At 41.3% G+C, this 20,678-nt stretch overlaps 1 protein-coding gene across 1 annotated transcript; it reads left to right on the top strand.

The window, feature by feature from the left end:
- The first annotated feature begins 592 nt into the window (after positions 1-592).
- Positions 593-19,552, top strand: mmut (methylmalonyl CoA mutase). Its single transcript, XM_026142533.2, has 13 exons — positions 593-706; positions 1,761-2,194; positions 2,285-2,652; positions 2,741-2,898; positions 9,583-9,754; positions 9,923-10,171; positions 10,366-10,477; positions 12,167-12,282; positions 13,852-13,967; positions 15,279-15,410; positions 15,523-15,670; positions 18,131-18,298; positions 18,699-19,552. The coding sequence occupies exons 2-13, from the start codon at positions 1,798-1,800 to the stop codon at positions 18,825-18,827; spliced, it is 2,265 nt and encodes a 754-aa protein (XP_025998318.1). The 5' UTR covers positions 593-706; positions 1,761-1,797; the 3' UTR covers positions 18,828-19,552.
- The last annotated feature ends 1,126 nt before the right edge of the window (positions 19,553-20,678 follow it).

Genomic DNA, 20,678 nt, shown 5'->3' with positions numbered 1-20,678 from the left:
TGTATTTAATGGTCATCAGGCCAGAAATTAAGATGAATACAGATGTTTCAACTTCCTGGGACCAGTTTTGGGAGGGTCTTTTTCTGTCCCAGCATGACTGCCGCAATGCACAAACCAAGATCCATAAAGGTGTGGTTAGTTAAGTATGTTGTGGGAGAATTCAGCCCCATCTAGCATTTTTCGGATGAACTAATATGGAGATACATCACAACCTGATTTGTCCATGTATTTTATCTCAGTTTCAAAACGTGATATGTTGTTACCATTTTTATTTAACTATGGGTTTGAATTATATGCAGTCATTGCACGTCTGTTTTTATCACCTTGAATTTTCCTGAAATCTCTAATAATAATAATAATAAACATGAATTCTCAGTCTTCGCGTCGACAAAACAGGGAATAAGGGTGGTCATTATAAAAAAATATGTTTCAACTGTACTAATTGTTTACTACAACTGAAACGACATCAATAGCTGAATAACCCAATAAAGCAAATTAAATATACACATACACTAACAACTGTTTGTGTCGCTCATCTCTACGACAGTCAAATATCTTTGCTGTAACATGTGTTTCCGGTGTAATAGGTCAAAGGGTACTGTAGTTGATTCTCGCAACCGATTGGCTGACTGTCTCTGTTGTCAAACTCCATTGGCTACAGGCACACACGCCTGTCATCAGTCTGAACAAGAAAACAAACGACAAGGTCAGAATTCTGTTGTAATATCTCTGAAAATACTCACTGTTAAACACGCGAGGCACCAATATGCCTCATGTTGTATACCACTGTTTTGCTTTTACGTTTACGCCATTGCAAACGAGTGCAGCTCGGTAGCGTTTTACGGCTAGCTGACTTAGCTTAGCAACGTGTCTAGTCTTTTGTTTTTTTTGCATATTGCTCTCATATAAGTCTGTAGTTTTATTCCACCACAGCGACATAAACAGCGCGTGGTTTTGTAATTTGATAAAGTGTGATGTAGTCATGTATTTATTCAGTTTGTTTCTTTACCACTATGCTAATAACTAGTTAGCATCTTCTCTTTTAATTTATCATCTGCAAGTTAAAATACGCCACGAAAGAGCAGGTGTCCACCGCCTGTTACTTAACTTGATTTAGTCACATTGAAATGCATTTTAAAGGTCAACAAACCATAAAAATTTGATGTGCAGAATATTCAGTCAAATCTGATTCAATCTGCATAAAAGTTTGCAAACTTTGCACACATAAGATTTTAAAAGCTTCTCCTCTGGTAGGTATGCTTCTACCAATAACTTTCAATCTAAAATATAAATGATCTTATAAATTACATTTTAGAACTGAGTGCCATATCTCTGTCTTGTAAATGTCTCTGCTGGTACCCAGGACCAAACCTAGCCGTGACCACAATACCTCGGTCTGCCCTGCAACCGTCCAACACGGCCCATCTCTGTAAACTTAACCACATCACTGCAGACTACCTAACCTGCACTTACAATCTGCTATAAAGTTTGAGTACATGGATTTATTATCATTTAATTTGCTTTCAAAAACACTTTAGGATATGAAACAGGCAACTCTAGCAATGCATGCAAAATATCTTCCAAAGTAAATGAGAACATTGCATGTAAGCTTTACATTTCTAGTTTATCAAGTGACACTTGCTGCTGTGTTTTGTATTAAACTGTCAAACAGATTTAATTAGTCATTAACTGGAAATTGCCAGATTGTTCCAACTTACTACAACTGCTGATTTGAGCAGCTTTTTCTCTTCTGCCTCCAGGTTTTTCCATGTGTGAGTGATTAAGCCAACAGTAAGCATGCTGACCGCACAGAGGGCATGTGCAGCGATGGCTGCCCGGCACCTGGTTAGAACTTCAGTCTCCTCATCCCTCACACACTGCTCTCTGATCCATACTTCAGTACCCTGTCAGGACCGTGCTGAGCTGCATTCTGAATGGGCCAGTCTGGCTAAGAAACAGCTGAAGGGGAAGAATCCAGAAGATCTGATCTGGCACACTCCTGAGGGGATTAACATCAAGCCCGTGTACACCAAAACAGACTCAAAAGATGTTGCTGATGAACTGCCAGGAGTGTTTCCTTACACTAGAGGGCCCTATCCCACCATGTACACATACAGACCTTGGACTATCAGGCAGTATGCTGGATTCAGCACTGTTGAGGAGAGCAATAAGTTCTATAAAGACAACATAAAGGGTAGGTTTTGTTGTGGTCTACGTTTTTCACATTTCTGCCAAGCTTGCATTGAAATAATTATTACGCTACTCTTTGACCCTCTCGTTTCAGCTGGTCAGCAGGGTCTTTCTGTGGCCTTTGACCTCCCAACACACCGTGGTTATGACTCGGACAACCCCAGGGTCCACGGAGATGTGGGCATGGCTGGAGTGGCTATAGATACAGTTGAGGACATGAAGTTGCTCTTTGATGGAATCCCATTGGAGAAGATGTCTGTTTCAATGACTATGAATGGAGCAGTTATCCCTGTGTTGGCAATGTTTATTGTCACCGGAGAGGAGCAGGGCGTTCCAAAAGAGAAACTAACTGGCACGATTCAAAATGATATTTTGAAGGAATTTATGGTGCGCAACACCTATATTTTCCCCCCGGAACCTTCCATGCACGCCATTGCAGACATCTTTGCATATACCTCTAAGGTATGTAATAGCACGGGTTTAATGAAACCTTTTTTCCGGTGCTGTTGAACACAGTGTAACTGATTTACTACCACGGTCATGTTCACAGCACATGCCTAAGTTCAACTCCATATCCATCAGTGGCTACCATCTTCAGGAGGCCGGTGCCGATGCCATCTTGGAAGTAGCCTACACCATTGCTAATGGCCTGGAGTACTGCCGCACTGGACTGAAAGCAGGGTTAACCATAGATGAATTTGCTCCAAGGTAAAAGTTGACAAAGTGTTTTAATAATAATGTTATTTAATAATAGTTTATATTTCTGAGAAATCTATGATATAACACGTCACAAATGCCTTCAGGATTGCTGCCAGTGATGGTCACAATATCAACAAATGACAGTTGTGATGTTGGTGAATGAATAAGACGCTCAGTAAATGTCAAAACTTACATTAATATTAATGCACAATGACAGTGATGATGCAGATTTAACCAGTAAACAAATGTTTTTATATCAAACCATTAAATTACTGTGAATCATCATAAAAGTAAAGCCAATTAACCATAAATCTTTAACTATTATCGAAAACAAACATGCAGGTATTGCATGCTCATCATTTCCGCCGCAATTTACCACAAAAAGAAGGGAAAAAAACAAATCAAGTTTTTCTTGGAATTGCACAAATTACACGTTTTTTTTGCTAATATGAGTTCAGTCATGCTAAAAAATAACTACATCACATTCATTTGACAATATTAACAGAGGTGCTACAAAGTTATTTTTGTAAATTAAATGAGATAAAAAGTAAATAAAAGGTAGGTATTCCTCTATATTTAATACATTTTCAAATATATAGATTCAGTCACAGGGGTGCCAATGATTGGAACCTTATTTTTGGTAAAAGCTGTTTAAACATTTCACATCTGGAGTCTGGTGGTCTTTATATTTAAGGTTGTGGTGTCATTATGCCAGTATTGAAACAGCTCCAGTGAGCCTCCAGATAAGTTTGTTAGGTTACAAGACATGTTTAGAAAAGGCTTAAAATATTTAAACTAAATAATTCCACTGAGAGGAATCCATCTACTACTGGTGCAGGTTACCAGTCAATTGCTGCTCCAGCAAATTAAACCCAGGATCGAACCAATATATTAGCTTGTCTAAATGTGTCCATTTAGCAAAGGTGGAAAGTAATGAATTACATTTACTTGCGTTACTGTAATTGAGTAGTTTTTTGTGTATTTGTACTTTTTAAAGTCATTTTTCAAGTCGGTAATTTTACTTTTACTTACCGTATTTCCTGGACTACAAAGCGCACCTGAATATTAGCCGCACAAGCTAAAATCAGGGGAAAATCCTGTTTTGTACATACATTAGCCGCACCTGACTAAAAGCCGCAGGTGTTTCAATGTTGACTTATCATATGTAAGAGAATTGTCAAAAAAAGAACAAAGCGAATTGTCAGGAAAGAGATGGCTGTTTGGAGACATCACTTTTATTAATATTTTGAAAAACAAGTTATGGGTACATATTTGCACATGTACTGTGCTTCATAAATGAGTAACAAATGTAGTACATAACAATAACCTACAGCACACCAGAAAAATAGATTCAGACTACCTTTTAGGCTCAGGTGCAGTGACACGGCTTTAACAAGAAGAAAAGTCAGTCACTCACCACCATCTTCCTGCGCACTAAAACCACCAAAGTCCTCTTCTCCAGTGTCGGAAACGAACAGGCTCATGATGGCTTCGTCATCCACTCTCCGCTTCTCTCCTTCGTTGTCACTTTCAAAACCAAACAAATCCTCATTGTCAGTGTCAGAGTCGAACACCCTCAGAGGGCCGTGGCGGTGTCCTCCTCTCCATCATGCAGCAGTCCAGCCCTTCGAAATCCGTTGGTGATCGTGGATGTTTTCACACTTTTCCACGCTGTCAGAATCCACCGGTGGAGTTGGGCATAACTTGCTTTTCGCAAGTTTATCGCCGCTCATCATCCAGCTGAACGCGTAGCGCTACTTTGAAGTTTGTTTTTCGCGCTACTTCGTACGGCATTACGTTGCCTGGCGGATGGACATGTGACCAACATACCACTCTTGAACCCCGATCCTTCCGCCAGGCAACGTAGTGCCGTACAACAGCGGAACAAACAAAACAAATCCGCTCATGGACAATCCATAGAAAAGCCGCACCTGACTAAAAGCCGCAGGGTTCAAAGCTTGTGCAAAAAGTAGCGGCTTATAGTCCGAGAATTACGGTAAGTATATTTTTTAAAAAGTATTGTACTTCGCTACATTTTCAATCACACCTGTTACTGAGTAAATTAAAAGAACAAACAAAAAAAACCTCCAACATTGTGCTTCGGAAATACTGCAGGGAATGATGGGTAGTAGAACAAATTGGCATTGGGTCACGATAAATATGGAGTCTGACATTGGTGGTACGGATCCAGCGAAAAAAGAAACCCCGTCGAATTCTGCTGACTCTGAACTCGAAGAAACCGATCTGAACCCCTGGCTATATTTAAGGGACCATTTCGGCTTCAAGTGCAAGAAAGGCAACAGCTTTATTATGCAGTGTAAGCTGTGTTTGCCCAGAGAGACAGAGTTAGCAGCTTTTAGAAATTCCACATCAAACCTGCGCAAGCATGTAGAGGTAAGTTAAATGAAACTTGTACATTTATTTTAGCAAAAAGGCTGTGCTCAAGTTAATCACATTAAGTTAAGACATAAGCTGTTATTGGGCACGTTGTTGTCCACGCAACTTAAATTTTTTTTTACTCGATTGGTAAATTGCCAAAAGAAAATGTGTTTACTTACAATTTTCCTGTTTGTTAATAATAATAATTTATTTTAAAAAAATAGTTAAATTAGACAGAAGCGGCTACTTTCTTACTTAACCCACATATGTTCACACGTGTGCAGAGGTGTTTTTTTCTGTTCTCAATAGGGGTGCAACGATACTTGTATCGATATTGAACCGTTCATACAGTGCTTTCGGTTCGGTACGCATATGTATGAACAATACAAAATTTGTAATTTATTTTATCAACTTTCCTTCTGACGATGCTGTCTGTGTTGAGCGCTCAGTGAATCTGCGTTCGACTACTCCGCCTAGGCTGCACTGTCGAGCGCAGATCCACTGAGCGCTCAACACAGACAGCATCTTCAGAAGGAAGAGCGCAGGGCAAGCTAGCGAGACTGAAGTTAAGCTCTCCTTGCAACATGGCAAACTGAACCTCCCCCACCCTCATTCAGATCTGGCGTTTGGAATTATTTTGGTTTTCATGTGACGTATGACCCTGAAGGTAAGCGCGTCATGGACTAAAGTAAAACAGTATGTTGGATGTGCCATGCAATGCTCAATTACATGGGTGGGAACTAGTGTGTTAGCGCAGTTAGCTCATTAACGTGTTGGCTGTCTAGCCCCATGCAGGGGTAGCTCGTTAACGTCATTTCAACGAGATTAACGCTGACAGCACTAGTGGGAACACAACGAATATGACTGCACATTTATGCCGACATCATCCTAGTGCAAAGACAAGTGGATGCAGACAAAAACAACAAGCATGCATGCTACAAACTTTACCGGAGTCATTTAGACAGCCGTTAGCACATGATTCTCCTTATGGGGACCTGATATGTTTAATATTGTGGCGAGCTCAGACAACGAGGAGACGGAGGTGTCGTTTGGTCTTGCTTCCCGTGAGCTAGCCAGGGAGCACAGCCGTTTATTGACATCTGCAGAAGAACACTGCCGCTAGCTAACTGCTCAGCGCGGCAACCGCACAGCAACAACAACAACACACAGAGCGCCCTCTGACCCCGGAAGGACACACCGTCGCAGCGAGAGGGCGTCACCCGTCACTATGGCAACATAAACAAAACATAACTGTACAAACAGAACCCCGAACAGCCCTGACCCGCTACATAGCCCCCCACCTAAGGGGTCAGTCGTCCCCGACGACCCCATTGCCCCACACAAAGTCCTGCAAATGTCCAGGTGCCTTCTTTTGGCGCACCGGCCGGTCACGACCGGCGGGGGAAAAGTCACTCGGGTCAGAACATGGGGTGCCACCATCATCCCACTTCTGACACCAATGTGGCGAGCTCAGACAAGGAGGAGACGGAGGTGTCGTTTGGTCTTGCTTCCCATGAGCTAGCCAGGGAGCACAGCCGTTTATTGACATCTGCAGAAGAACACTGCCGCTAGCTAACTGCTCAGCGCGGTAACCGCACAGCAACAACAACAACACACAGGGCGCCCTCTGACCCGGAAGGACACACCGTTGCAGCGAGAGGGCGTCACCCGTCACTATGGCAACATAAACAAAACATAACTGTACAAACAGAACCCCGAACAGCCCTGACCCGCTACATAGCCCCCCACCTAAGGGGTCAGTCGTCCCCGACGACCCCATTGCCCCACACAAAGTCCTGCAAATGTCCAGGTGCCTTCTTTTGGCGCACCGGCCGGTCACGACCGGCGGGGGAAAAGTCACTCGGGTCAGAACATGGGGTGCCACCATCATCCCACTTCTGACACCAATGTGGCGAGCTCAGACAACGAGGAGACGGAGGTGTCGTTTGGTCTTGCTTCCCGTGAGCTAGCCAGGGAGCACAGCCGTTTATTGACATCTGCAGAAGAACACTGCCGCTAGCTAACTGCTCAGCGCGGTAACCGCACAGCAACAACAACAACACACAGGGCGCCCTCTGACCCGGAAGGACACACCGTCGCAGCGAGAGGGCGTCACCCGTCACTATGGCAACATAAACAAAACGTAACTGTACAAACAGAACCCCGAACAGCCCTGACCCGCTACAATATGCTGCCGAGAATATAGCCCAGAAGAAGCGTATAGTATAGCTTTTATTTTGGAAAGAGCCATTTCTCAGTAATAAACTCTCTTTTCCAAAGATGAGTGATTCCTCAGTCAGATACAGGTGTTACCGCGCCAGATCCGCGGCCCCGAACCGTAGTAAGGAAACCTCTGGCAGTAACTTGAAGGTTCCGTAACTGACTCGTAGCCGGAAACAGCTTACTATACAGGTCAACTCCGCTAGCAAAAAGATCGAAGGAGGCGTAGGAAACTTCTTTACCGAACTTTATTTCTTCTCTAAGGCACGAACACCGCGTACAGTGGGCTGAAACAGTTTACTCACACCGAGCATCGCCGACACAACTCTGGCTGTCGAGGGAGTTATTATATTCCTTTTATTTATTTTCTTTTCGTCTCTTCTGTAGCTAACCGTTACTTTTTCCCCTTCTCCGCTCTCTCTCTTCACACACACCAGGCAGTCCCGCTACACACATCCCGAATACATTTCCCATCAGGCTTCATCCTTAAAGGGGCATGCCTGTAACACAGGGCTTGCAAAATCGCTAGCCCGACGTCCCGGGGCTAGCGCCCTCCACACAGGGCGCCCTCTGACCCCGGAAGGACACACCGTCGCAGCGAGAGGGCGTCACTAGTCACTATGGCAACATAAACAAAACAACTGTACAAACAGAACCCCGAACAGCCCTGACCCGCTACAATATGCTGCTGAGAATATAGCCCAGAAGAAGCGTATAGTATAGCTTTTATTTTGGAAAGAGCCATTTCTCTGTAATAAACTCTCTTTTCCAAAGATGAGTGATTCCTCAATCAGATACAGGGTTTGCAAAATCGCTAGCCCGACGTCCCGAGGCTAGCGATTTTTCCAGTCGGGCTACCAAAATCTATCTCTGCCCTGCCCGTTGGGCTATTGTAGGAAGGAAAAATATATGTCAATGCTTTTGCATTCTTTCAGAAATGTAGATGGGTAATTATGTCATTGGCATCGGTGAGCCACTGTCAATATGTGACATATTGAAATCGCGTTTGAATTTGCGCTTGTTTTTTGCTTTCACTTTGCAATCGAGCGAACTGTGTATAGAGAGCGACAGTACTGATTGGTGAGTGATGATAATTTGCGCACCAATTCCTCTGACATCGTCTTATCAATCGTTAGCTTACTACGCAAACATGACGAGTGAAATCTCCCGCAGCTTAAACATGTGAGAGGTTGATCGCGCAGAGAATCGCTGACCGTTATGTGTGTGTGTGTGTGTGTGTGTGTGTGTGTGTGTGTGTGTGTGTGTGTGTGTGTGTGTGTTTGTGTGTAAAAGCAGCAGGATATATATTTTAGTTCTGCTGAGGCAAATAAGACAGGTCAGGGTGAAGAAGTGACAGCCAAAGAAAAGCTCACCACAAAACGGAAAAGTTTATATATATATAAAAAGAGTTTTGCTCTGAACTGTATTTTATTTCTTGAGAAGACTAATCACTGTAGGGAACCTAATTCCTATTAAGAAGCCTATCTTTCCCATTTTTTGACACAAATCTGGGGTTGGAGGCATTTGATGAACTTGCAATGAATGACCCAAATATGTGATGAAAAACCTTTCCATGTCTTTCCTGTAATTGCTGCTTAGCAGCTGACGTGCACACTGATGCCAGGATATTTGCAGTGTGCCAAAATCAATTGAAATAGTAGCTTCGCCAATTTATTGCCGGGGCTGTGCTTTTCATAAATGTCAGACTGAGACAGATCAGGCAGTTGAATTAGGTTGGATATAAAATTGTAATTATTCAGATCGTTATTATTTGGCGCGGTCTGCAGTTGATTTTGGATGATGTACCCTCTTGATTTGGAAAGTGCTGGTTAAGGATAGCAAATAACAGGAAGGGAAGAAAGGTTATATCCCAAACAACGATCTGATTGATCTGATTTTTAGCTAACTTGTACCACATACCAGTGGTGTATGTGACAGTTATTATCTGGCTGCATAGTGACATTTATATAATCCATAATAAAGCACCAAGGCCAAGCTCTTTTTCTGTATAGAAAACACTAAATTCTACGCTGGTGTGTCACTTGTAATTTTTAACAAACCTCTCTTTTGACATTTTTGTGTTTTTCTTTTCAGGCTGTCGTTCTTCTGGGGCATCGGGATGAATTTCTACATGGAAATTGCCAAGCTGAGGGCAGCCAGGAGGTTATGGGCTACGCTCATTAAAGACAATTTCCAGCCCAAGAATGCCAAGTCTCTCCTCCTGCGCACACACTGCCAGACCTCAGGCTGGTCTCTCACTGAACAAGTAAGTATGAATTGTTTTATTGAATGCTCTCACAGTACGAGGAGATAATTGTCCAACTTTGAGATCCCGAATTGTTAGATTTCGAAATCTGCAAATAAAGACAGAAATGTAAAAATGAAAATTGTAAATGAATTAATCAGTATTAATGTGCCATGTGACCGCTCTCAGGATCCATACAACAATGTGATCCGCACGGTGATTGAAGCCATGGCCGCTGTGTTTGGGGGGACCCAGTCGCTGCACACCAACTCTTTCGATGAAGCTCTGGGCTTGCCCACCGTGAAAAGCGCTCGCATCGCCAGGAACACTCAGATCATCATCCAGGAGGAGTCGGGCATCCCCAAAGTTGCAGATCCTTGGGGAGGCTCGCACATGATGGAGGCTCTCACAGATGATGTCTATAACACTGCTTTGAAGGTTGGTCGCAGGGCCAAAGGCAGTAACCAGAGCGGTGAATTCATTATTGATTAACCATTAACCATTTTTGACCTGAATCTTGTATTGTGCAGGCTTTATTTCTCCTTTGCTCCAAGTGCTCTTGCTGTAGCTTTAGAACAGCAACCCATAATCATAAAGAGATTCTTTTATAGCCGGTCTTTTGCTTTTTATAGTTTATTAAAGACATCGAAGAGATGGGAGGCATGGCCAAAGCGGTAGCCGAGGGAATTCCAAAGCTCCGTATTGAGGAATGTGCTGCTCGTAGACAGGCCCGCATTGACTCAGGTACTGCATAAAGGTGACTTCTTTATAAGGCCTTAAAGCCTCTCTTTCTTTAACCTCCCTCCTGACTTTAATTACTTAAAGCAGTCCTAACATTTAACCTGCCCTCTGCCTGTGCTGCAGTGAAACGGAGAATTTACATCTCAATTCAAAGAGAAAAAAAGGGATGTTGTTTCAATGTGAATACAGAAAGAAGTGGTTAGCAAATCTCTAAAACCCATATTTTATTCACAATAGAACATAGAAAACATCAAATGTTTCAACTGAGTTTATGTTTTATAAAGAGTATTAGCTCATTTTAAAACATGTGTGAAAAAAAGTTGGGACAGTGGCAACGAAAGGCTGGAAAAGTGTCATTTTGTAACTATCTAGGTTAACTGGCAACATGCCACTAACATGATCGGGTATAAAAAGAGCATCTTAGACAGGCAGATGTTCATCAATCTCCCAAAACTGATTAGATATTTTTAGAATAATTACATGATCTGCAGAACGTAATATCATCAAATGATTCTGAGAATCTGGAGAAATATCTGTGCGATAGGGACAGGATGAAAATCAAGTCTGTGTGCCTGTGACACAAAACAGACACGATTCAGTCACTCGGAAATCAGTGCAGCACTTGCAGAAATCACTGTCTCTGAAGTCAAAGGAGCTTGCAAAGAAAAGCGTCTGGACTTCTTTAACCCTGGAGAAACCATGGGGTCGGATCTGACCCCATGGTTTCTCCAGGGTTAAGTTGCTTGAAGACGTTTCACCTCTCATCCGAGAAGCTTCTTCAGTTCTAAGGTCAAATGGTGGGGAGTCCCAGATTTAAACCTAGCCACCATCTGACCTTAGAACTGAAGAAGCTTCTCGGATGAGAGGTGAAACGTCTTCAAGCAACTTAAAGAAGTCCAGACGCTTTTCTTTGCAAGCTCCTTTGACTACGATGACCTGGATGACTGAGAACCTTCACAGATACACTGTCTCTGAATATTCTGAGCCACAGTGAGGGAAAGTGGAAAACTGGTGTGTGATTGAATGAACTGACGTTTGAACTTCTTTTTGGAAAACACTGAGGCTGTGTCCTCTGTAATAAAAAGGAGAGGGACTATTTATTGGCAACTTGAAGATCTGAAAAGACGCCGTGAGTGCTGAAAGGTATAAAACAGGTTTTAGAGCTGCATCCAGATGTATTTCTTTTTCAGGGAAGGCCTTTCATATTTCAGCAAGATGATGCCAAACGGCATACACTGTCTTTCACAAATGTGTGACTTCGTGCTAAATTCATCAGTTGAAAACATTTGAAATATCATGAAACTAAAAAAATACAAGAAAGCAGACCCAGGACTGTTGAGCAGCTAGAATCCTCCATCAGACATAAACAGGACAACGGTTCTCTCCAGCTGCTCGTCTCCTCCATTTACAGACTGTCGTTAAAAGAAGAGCTGATGCTGTGCAGCAGTAAACATGGCCGTGTCCCAACTTTTTAGAGATGTGTTGCTGCCATGACATTCGAAATGAGCTAATATTTTCATTAAACGCTGCAGTGTCGCAGTTTACATGTACTTGAAGTTGTATATTTAAAAGGATAACCTTTCTCACCAGATCATAATGATCTTCATTTCTTCTCATCATCGCCCTAATAACTTACCATTTACTTCCTTTGTGTCTGTCATTTATCCTCTGTCATTCTCCTGAATGTTTCAGGCTCAGAAGTTATTGTTGGTGTGAACAAGTACCGTCTGGAGAAAGAGGAGACGGTGGAGGTCCTGGCCATAGATAACACTGTGGTGCGCCAGAAGCAGATTGAAAAACTGAAAAAGGTCAGTGGTACAGTGAACAGCTTGATGAATTGGCAGTATGACAGGTATAATATACGCCTTTCAAAGACACATGCGCCTTTTAATCGGCACAGGAGGGTTTTTTTTTCTTTCTTTAAACTGGAAAAAACGGTTTGCAGAGTTTGGGAAACATCAAGGCTTTCTAATCTTCTAATGGTTTTTTAATTTCACAGTTCCAAAACAGCAATGGTCATTCAAAACACTTTATATTATAAGGTTTGCCCTTTAAAGCCTGAAACATGAAATGTTAGAAATAAAAATCTATTTTCCTTTGAACATTGAGGGTTTATTGAACTTTCTCTCACATAACATAAAAAAACAAAAAAAACCCAAAACACACACATATATATATATATATATATATATATATATATATATATATATATATATATATATATATATATATATATATATATATATATATATATATATATATATATATAATTTTTTTTTTTTTTTTTTTATGTGAGAGAAAGTTCAATAAACCCTCAATGTTCAAAGGAAAATAGATTTATCTTTGCAGTTACTGCTTAAAAACTTATTTTGCACTTTATTTAGGTATTTGGGAGAAGTCTCAAAAACTTTTGTACTGAATACAATAAACTACTTTGTTGGGTTCAGACCCTACAGCTTTATTTAGGATAGTTACACATTGTGAGACAGTGAGCTGTCTGCAAAATGTACTTTTCTACATATGGTCCCAGTTTGCTGACATAACCAAGTGATGAATATAAAAATTCATCACGATTTTCCGCACACAAAAATAAGTAAGTAAAAAGTAAGTAACATTTATTTATATAGCGCTTTTCACAGATAAAAATCACAAAGTGCTTTACAACACAAGAAATGGAAATATAAAACAATGTAACAGTAAATAAAACAGCAATGTAAAACAACAAAACAATAAAAACAACCTAAGAAGAAATTAATCAAATGCTTTTCTAAATAAAAATGTCTTCAGCTGTTTTTTATAAGAATCAACGTGCAGCGCAGAGACATTGGAAGACACAACCGTGATGCCGCTGCCTGATCGGCCCGATCACCACGAGTTTTAAAACAAGTGCGCAGTACCACCAGCAGTCTCTGGTCTAATGAACTTAAAGCTCGAGAAGATGAATGCGGTTTCAGCAGGTCAGATAAATATTGGGGAGCTTGACCATGTAGGGCCCTAAAGGTTAGAACTACAATTTTAAGATGAAACCTAAAACTTACAGGCAACCAGTGAAGGGGGGCTAAAACTGGAGTAATATGAGATCTTCTCTTGGTGCCTGTTAAGAGACGTTCTGCAGCGTTGTGCACAGTCTGAAGATGATAGAAGGCTGATTTGTTAAAACAAGTAAAAAGACCGTTACAGTAGTCTAAATGGGAAGGAATAAAAGCATGAATAATAATCTCAAGTTCAGGCTTTGACACCATTAGTCTGAGTTTTGAAATATTCCTTAAATGATAAAAACAAAAGTACCCAAACCTGTATAAGTAGTATATACAACAGCATGATGGATTAAAACATTTAAGTGCCATGTTTATATCACATTGCCTCCTTTTCTTTAGGTGAGGGAGAGCCGTGACCCTGAGAAAGCCAAGAAGTGTCTGGCTGCCATTGAGGAGTGTGCCCGAACCAGGGAGGGCAACCTTTTAGCTCTGGCTGTGGAGGCATCAAGAGCCAGGTCAGAACTGACTCAGAAAAACTCCTTTGATCAGTCTTATGTCTGCGTGAACGCTGCTTCAAAACCTCAGTCAGGCTGCAGTTTTATTCTGGTCTGTTGTTCCTTTGTTAATCAGTGTAAATCGTTTCCTAATCAGTGCCTTCAAATGAGCAGAGTGACCTTTTCCAGCACTAGAAGGGCGATCGTGGCTCAAGAGTTGGGTGTTCGTCTTGTAATCGGAAGGTTGCCGGTTCGAGCCCCAGCTCGGACAGTCTCGGTCGTTGTGTCCTTGGGCAAGACACTTCACCTGCCGCCTACTGGTGATGGCCAGAGGGGCCGATGGCGCAATATGGCAGCCTCGCCTCTGTCAGTCTGCCCCAGGGCAGCTGTGGCTACAACTGTAGCTGCCTCCACCAGTGTGTGCATGAATAGTGGAAAGCGCTTTGAGGGGTCCCGAAAATGCAATCCATTATTATTATTAGATAACTGCTATTAAATGCACCCATCCTGTGTGAATGTATTTACCACTACACTGTAATCCACTCTGTGCTTTTTCTTCAAGGGGTTTTTGTTTCTGGGTAACTTTTAGCACCGGTTTTCAATTTCCTTTCATACCCAAAACTGTTATGTGACAAACCAAATCACGAGGAATAGAAGGTTAAAAGGCGTAAAACACAGAATATAATCGATATATATATAATGTCATCTCTACACACCAGCACACCTGCAGCCTGTTCATGTGCTACAGCTTCTACAATACCAGAGTCTGACTGGTGTGTTCTGATAATCTGCAGCAGGTTATTTAATAGTCATTAGTTACTCTGATATTAGGTTAAGAAGCTGGTCACATGTGAAATTAAACGTTATTGTTACATTATCAGCCTTACTCTCTGGTCTTGAGAATGTAATAATGAACTGTGTAACGCTTGGGTGCAATATTATGTGAAGAGTTCACGTGCTAATTGCAGCTTATTTCCTTGGATGCAGGGGGATAGCCTGACTGGGAACGCTTATAACGGCTTCATATCCGGTTATCTCTAAAAAAAACATTTAATTTCCTTCCAATATGTTTTTTCATATAAACACAAGTGCCTCGCTAATTTACATTTCAACAGCTGATTTAAAATTAGCAGTAAAATTACGTATCTGTTGCTTTTTTATTACCCTCTGCGGATCAGTGACGACACGAGAGCTCCCATAATTCACAATGAGCATACAATGATAAAATTTGTAATGCTATTATTAAAAAACAGGCTATTAGTGTATTGAGTGTGGATATCTTAAAATAGTGCTTAATGATTATTTATCACTCGAATCTGCTCCTTTCTGCAGATGCTCTGTTGGTGAGATAACTGAAGCCATGAAGAAGGTGTTTGGGGAACACAAGGCCAGCACCAGGATGGTGAGCGGGGCTTACCGCACTGAGTTCGGAGAGCATGAAGAGATCACTCTGGCCAACAACAGGTAGAAAATAATAACAATTTATTTCATGACCTTTATAATTTACATGCTAGACTCTCGATTTGCTGATTCAAGTAAAATTCTTCTTCCCCCCCATTAAAAAAAACAAACAAAGAGTTGCAGAGTTCAAGAGCCATGAGGGGAGGAATCCTCGATTGCTGGTGGCAAAGATGGGGCAGGATGGTCACGACAGAGGTGCCAAAGTTATCGCCACGGGGTTTGCAGACCTGGGCTTCGATGTAGACATCGGACCACTGTTTCAGGTGAATGTTGTACCAAGGAAATAGGATGTTTTACTGCCTGTAATGACCTCAATCTGATAATATATGTATCAGAATTGTTTCGTTTTGTTCATTTGTTTCAAAATTCAAATTCAAATTTTATTTGTCACGTACACAGTCATACACAGTACGATATGCAGTGAAATGCTTACACAACTGCTCGTGACCTAAAGAAAAAAAATGGCTATGAATAAGATAGGAAATAAATATGAAAATTAAAAAGGGTAAATTTAACTAGGAAGGAATAAAATAAAATATAAAAATTAAAGTTAAAAATGAAATAACTGCACAGCAACAAATTAGAATGAAGGGTAAATTTAACTGGGAAAGAATAAGATAAAAGATATAAATTAAAGTTGAAAATAAAATAACTGTACAACAAAATACACAATACACAGTATAGAACTATATAAGAATGTATGAAGAAATATATATATATATATATACACACACACACACACACACACACACACACACACACACACACACACACACACACACACACACACACACACAATAACAGCAGCTGTCCAAGTATTAAATGGAAATGAAGAATATAATGTCCAGTGTTGTGCAATCCACATTTGTGTCTTGTGCAGTGCAAATATGCTTGAAGTGATTCGATTAGATGACCACGCATCTAATCGAATTAGTGTAAACAAAGTCCAGAAAGTCCAGTGTGTGTGTAAGAACCATATGTGTGGGTCAGTACTGTGTGGTGGTGTGATTGAGAGACCGTATCGCCTGCGGGAAGAAGCTCCTCCTCAGTCTCTCTGTGTTGGTCTTCAGGGAGCGGAATCGCTTTCCTGACCTCAACAGAGAGAACAGTCTGTTGTTGGGATGGCTGAGGTCCTTCACGATCTTCCTGGCCTTGGTCCAGCACCGCCTGCTGTAGATTGAGTGCAGGTCAGGGAGCTCGGAGCGGATGGTGCGCTCAGCTGACCGCACAACCCTCTGTAGAGCTCGTCTGTCCTGCATGGTGCTGTTCCCGAACCAGGTTGAGATGTTTCCCGCCAGGATGCTCTCTATGGTGCACGAGTAAAAGTTCCTGAGTTTCGGTACCGGTACCGTGTTATTGTCGGTGCTTACTGCAGCTGTCACACTCGAGTGGAAGAGAAGTGTTATTAATATACATGCAATGCAAAAACTGTAGGCTCAGGGCTCTGAGCTGCAGCAGGCTATGTCGATTGGGTGTCTGCACTAAGTTCAGCATCGATATGGGGCTCCGTGGGGAGCCCGAGACCACCAGGTTGTCTAAGGAGAGGTGCAACTGCACCCAGGCCACACCCCACCACATGCGGTTTTTCTGTTATTTGAAGTGTCCGAGGCATTTAAGGTCTTCTTTTGTGTTAAAGAGTAGTTAAAAAATAACTGATGCTCACACCTCAGATTTCTATGTAATCGGAAAGGTTTTGCTCTCTACATAATGCTCTGTAATGTGTAGTACTGACAAGCTACATCAAGAAATGGCGACGAACCCCGACTCCATACCGCATTAGCTTTAAGTGAATTTCAGATGCATATATAAGCTGAAGACATGCTGTTGGCGATTGTCATAACTTTTAAAAAATGAATGACATGCCGCTGAAGTCATACAGACGCAATCGCCGCATCTTTGTTGGACAGTTCAAAAGTTCAGACAACCTAAAGGTGCTTATTTAAGCTTCGCCAGATGATCTCATGGTCTGTGTGCATTTTGAATTGAGCCCTACAGCTAATTATGTCACACTTTGTTGGCATGAGTTCGCACCACTGATCACAGGGCTTGGTGTTAAGCTCAGCTGGTGGTGGTAAGTAAAGCGTGGCGTTAAACTGCTGTTATTTTTATCCCAGCTCATAAAAAAAGACAGAGGGAACTCAAGTATTAATATTCAAGTGTTACGCTGTTTCTGAAAAAACTGGAAAAATTAATCAAGACGATATCAAACATTGAAACTAAGAGATGTGACTGTGAAATAGGATTTAGAAAACACTCATTAAAAACTGCTGGGAGTGACTTCACGTTGTAATGCTTTACACAGTTGCCTAACAACCAAGACATCCCCGCTTAGATGGTGGGAGGAGACAAAAATCTCTCTGGGGTTTTGTCAGGAAAAAAATTAAGAGAAATGTATAGTGGAAAAATAAATCTAGTAATGTGAGTGTGAGTCTTTTAGAAGTAATGATGGGCTCTGTGAAAGACTGTGTAGGCACAGTCAACAAATTAAAAAATAACATTTCTATGGAAAAGCCTTTCATTGTTATTAAAATGTGACACATGAAAACAAAAAGACACATTAAGTGATCTTTGGGCATTTTGGCAGTTCTACATAAAAAAAATGACATTTTGAGAACAATACAGTAGCAGCATTACTGTTGCATTCATGTTTATTTTCCTCAAATCCTGCCCACCTCACTCTGAGTTGTTTGTGTGTTTTCCTCTTCTTTCTTTCTCCTAAACAGACCCCCCGGGAGGTGGCCCAGCAGGCGGTTGATGCAGACGTTCACTGCGTCGGGGTCAGCACGCTGGCCGCAGGACACAAGACCCTGGTGCCAGAGCTCATCAAGGAACTCCAAAAACTCAACAGGCCAGATATACTTGTCATCTGTGGAGGTGTCATCCCACCCCAGGTAAGCAGTCCATGCATGGTTTCCTTTGGATAATTAAAGCATTCCAGAGGATTTTATCTCCTAATGCGCCTTTTTTTTAGAGCCTGAAATGTAAGTCTAAGATTGTAGGTTTGAAATTAAACAGATAGACGAAAAACACAAGCTATAAATGCTCAAGTGTCTTTCTTTCCATCCCTTTCCTATTAGCTTAATATTTGCTGAACACTTAAATCCTTTTACCTTTCAAGGATTATTGAAGTTGTGGTAATTAATTGACAATATCCATCCCACTCCAGATAATAAAAGTTGAATTACTATTTCGTTTTTTAAGAGTGCATCGCCTTTTTAAAGATTAAAACATTTACCAACATTGCCTGAACACCGTGAATCTAAACCGTGTGACGCCTCTGTTTGAATGCAGGACTACGAGTTCTTGTACCACAGTGGCGTATGCGCCATCTTTGGCCCAGGAACCAGGATCCCACAGGCTGCAGTGGAGGTTATTGACAACATTGAGAAGAGCCTGGACAAGAATCGACAAGCAATGTGAAAGCTAACTGCAAAAAGCGAACTGCTTGTTCAAGCATCTGTACAGGATCAGTCTGACTGGTAGCACGAGGATGTAAAAGAAAAAGCAAGACTAATTGTTACATTTAGTTTTTTGTGTGTTCATTAACAACACTCAAAATGAACAATGCAACGTCAGACAAACCTCAGTAGGATTTGAATGACGTTTGTTAATGATTTCACCCTTTGCATCATACCTGTGTGATCTGTATTGATTTCTTAATCAGCCAGATTATATTACATCTGAAATTCCAGAAAATTCCAAAGTGTAAAAGAAAGCACTTATTATACACTGTTATTCCAATTAGGATTATGATGTGACAGAAATTTGCCCTTTTTTCTTTACAATCCAAGATAAAACACGGGGAAAACCACAAACCTGCTTTGAATGTATTTTTTGAAATGTCTCTGTGTAATTTAATAACATAGCAGAGTGTGATTAGTGCCAGTGTGGTGGAGATGGATCAATCCTCTTATATAACTTTATCCCTGCCTCTTATTTTCATGGATATGATAGTCCTGCAAGTGGCCTTCTGTCGCTCTGATCTCGACTCTTTGCATCAATCATAAATTTGTTCCGAGGATAAAACCCCGTCACAGTGGTCGGAGTTTATGAAGCCGTTAGAGAAAAGTATTTTTCTGATTGTGACTCTGAATTCGGTTTACTGGTCTTTACTCAAAATAAATACTGTGAACTTTGGAAATGTATAAGCTGAAGCATGTTCTTGTTGTGAAAGGACAAAAGATGACAATTTAGTTGCAGGTGCATAATGGTCTGGTCTGAGTATCTTAGGAACTACTGATTTACTGGGATTTCCACACACAACCATCTGTAGACTTTATAGAAAATGGTGTGAAAAAGAGAAAAATATCCAGTGAGCAGCAGCTGAGTGAAAAGGCCTTGATGATGTCAGAGCTCGGAGGAAAGTGGCCTGCTTTAGCTGATAAGAAGGTAACAAAAAACAAGTAACTCATATGAACTCTTGTTACAACCAAGGAAGGTAGAAGAGCATCTCTAAATGCACAGTGCAGAGTAGAGTTTGCATGGGCTCACCAAAATTGATGAAGATCATAAAAATGCTTCCATTACTGATGAGTCTCAATTTCAGCCCTGACATTTGACTGGGAGGGTGAGAATCTGGCTTAACCTCCTAGGACCTGCCGTCCACATATGCGGACATCACATTTTGGGTTATTTAGACCAAAATACTCACTTTTGCTCTACATGGGCCTGATATCCACTTACGAGGACATTATACTGCTACTGTTCTGAATATCCTCATTTGTGGCTCTCATTTTCTTTAAAACAAAAATAAGGTAAAAAAAAAAATCTGGTAATTATTTGTTTTTTTTCTGTTCTTCGGGCCCCAATATGCCCAAATATCAAAGAGAAATTAAAAATGCATGTCGTGGAAGAGTCTTTGGAGGATAAACATGAAAGCAGGACTCCGTCCTTCCTGGGTGCAGACTCCTGGTGGTGGTTCAATGGTGTGGGAGACATTTTTGGGCGGCTCCTTGTACCAAGTGAACATTGACACCTCAGCCTGAGTATTTTTGTTTTGAACGTCCATTCCTTCATGACCACAGTGCACCCATATTTTAATGTCACTCACTAGAGTTCAGATCATTGGAAACTGGTTTCTTAACACGACGATGAGTTCACTGTATTCAAATGGCACAGTCACCAGATCTCCACCTTTGGGATTTGGTGGAGCACATGGTTACAGTTTGTATTCTGCTCTCAAGATGACCTTTAATTGAATCAAGGCACATCTGAAATACGTACTAAGAGGAAAGCAATACATGTATATGAAATACATGCAAATTCACACCC

The sequence above is a fragment of the Astatotilapia calliptera genome, chromosome 15, assembly GCF_964374335.1.
Source record: "Astatotilapia calliptera chromosome 15, fAstCal68.1, whole genome shotgun sequence".
Taxonomy (NCBI): domain Eukaryota; kingdom Metazoa; phylum Chordata; class Actinopteri; order Cichliformes; family Cichlidae; genus Astatotilapia; species Astatotilapia calliptera.
This window is presented reverse-complemented; position numbering and strand designations above follow the sequence as displayed.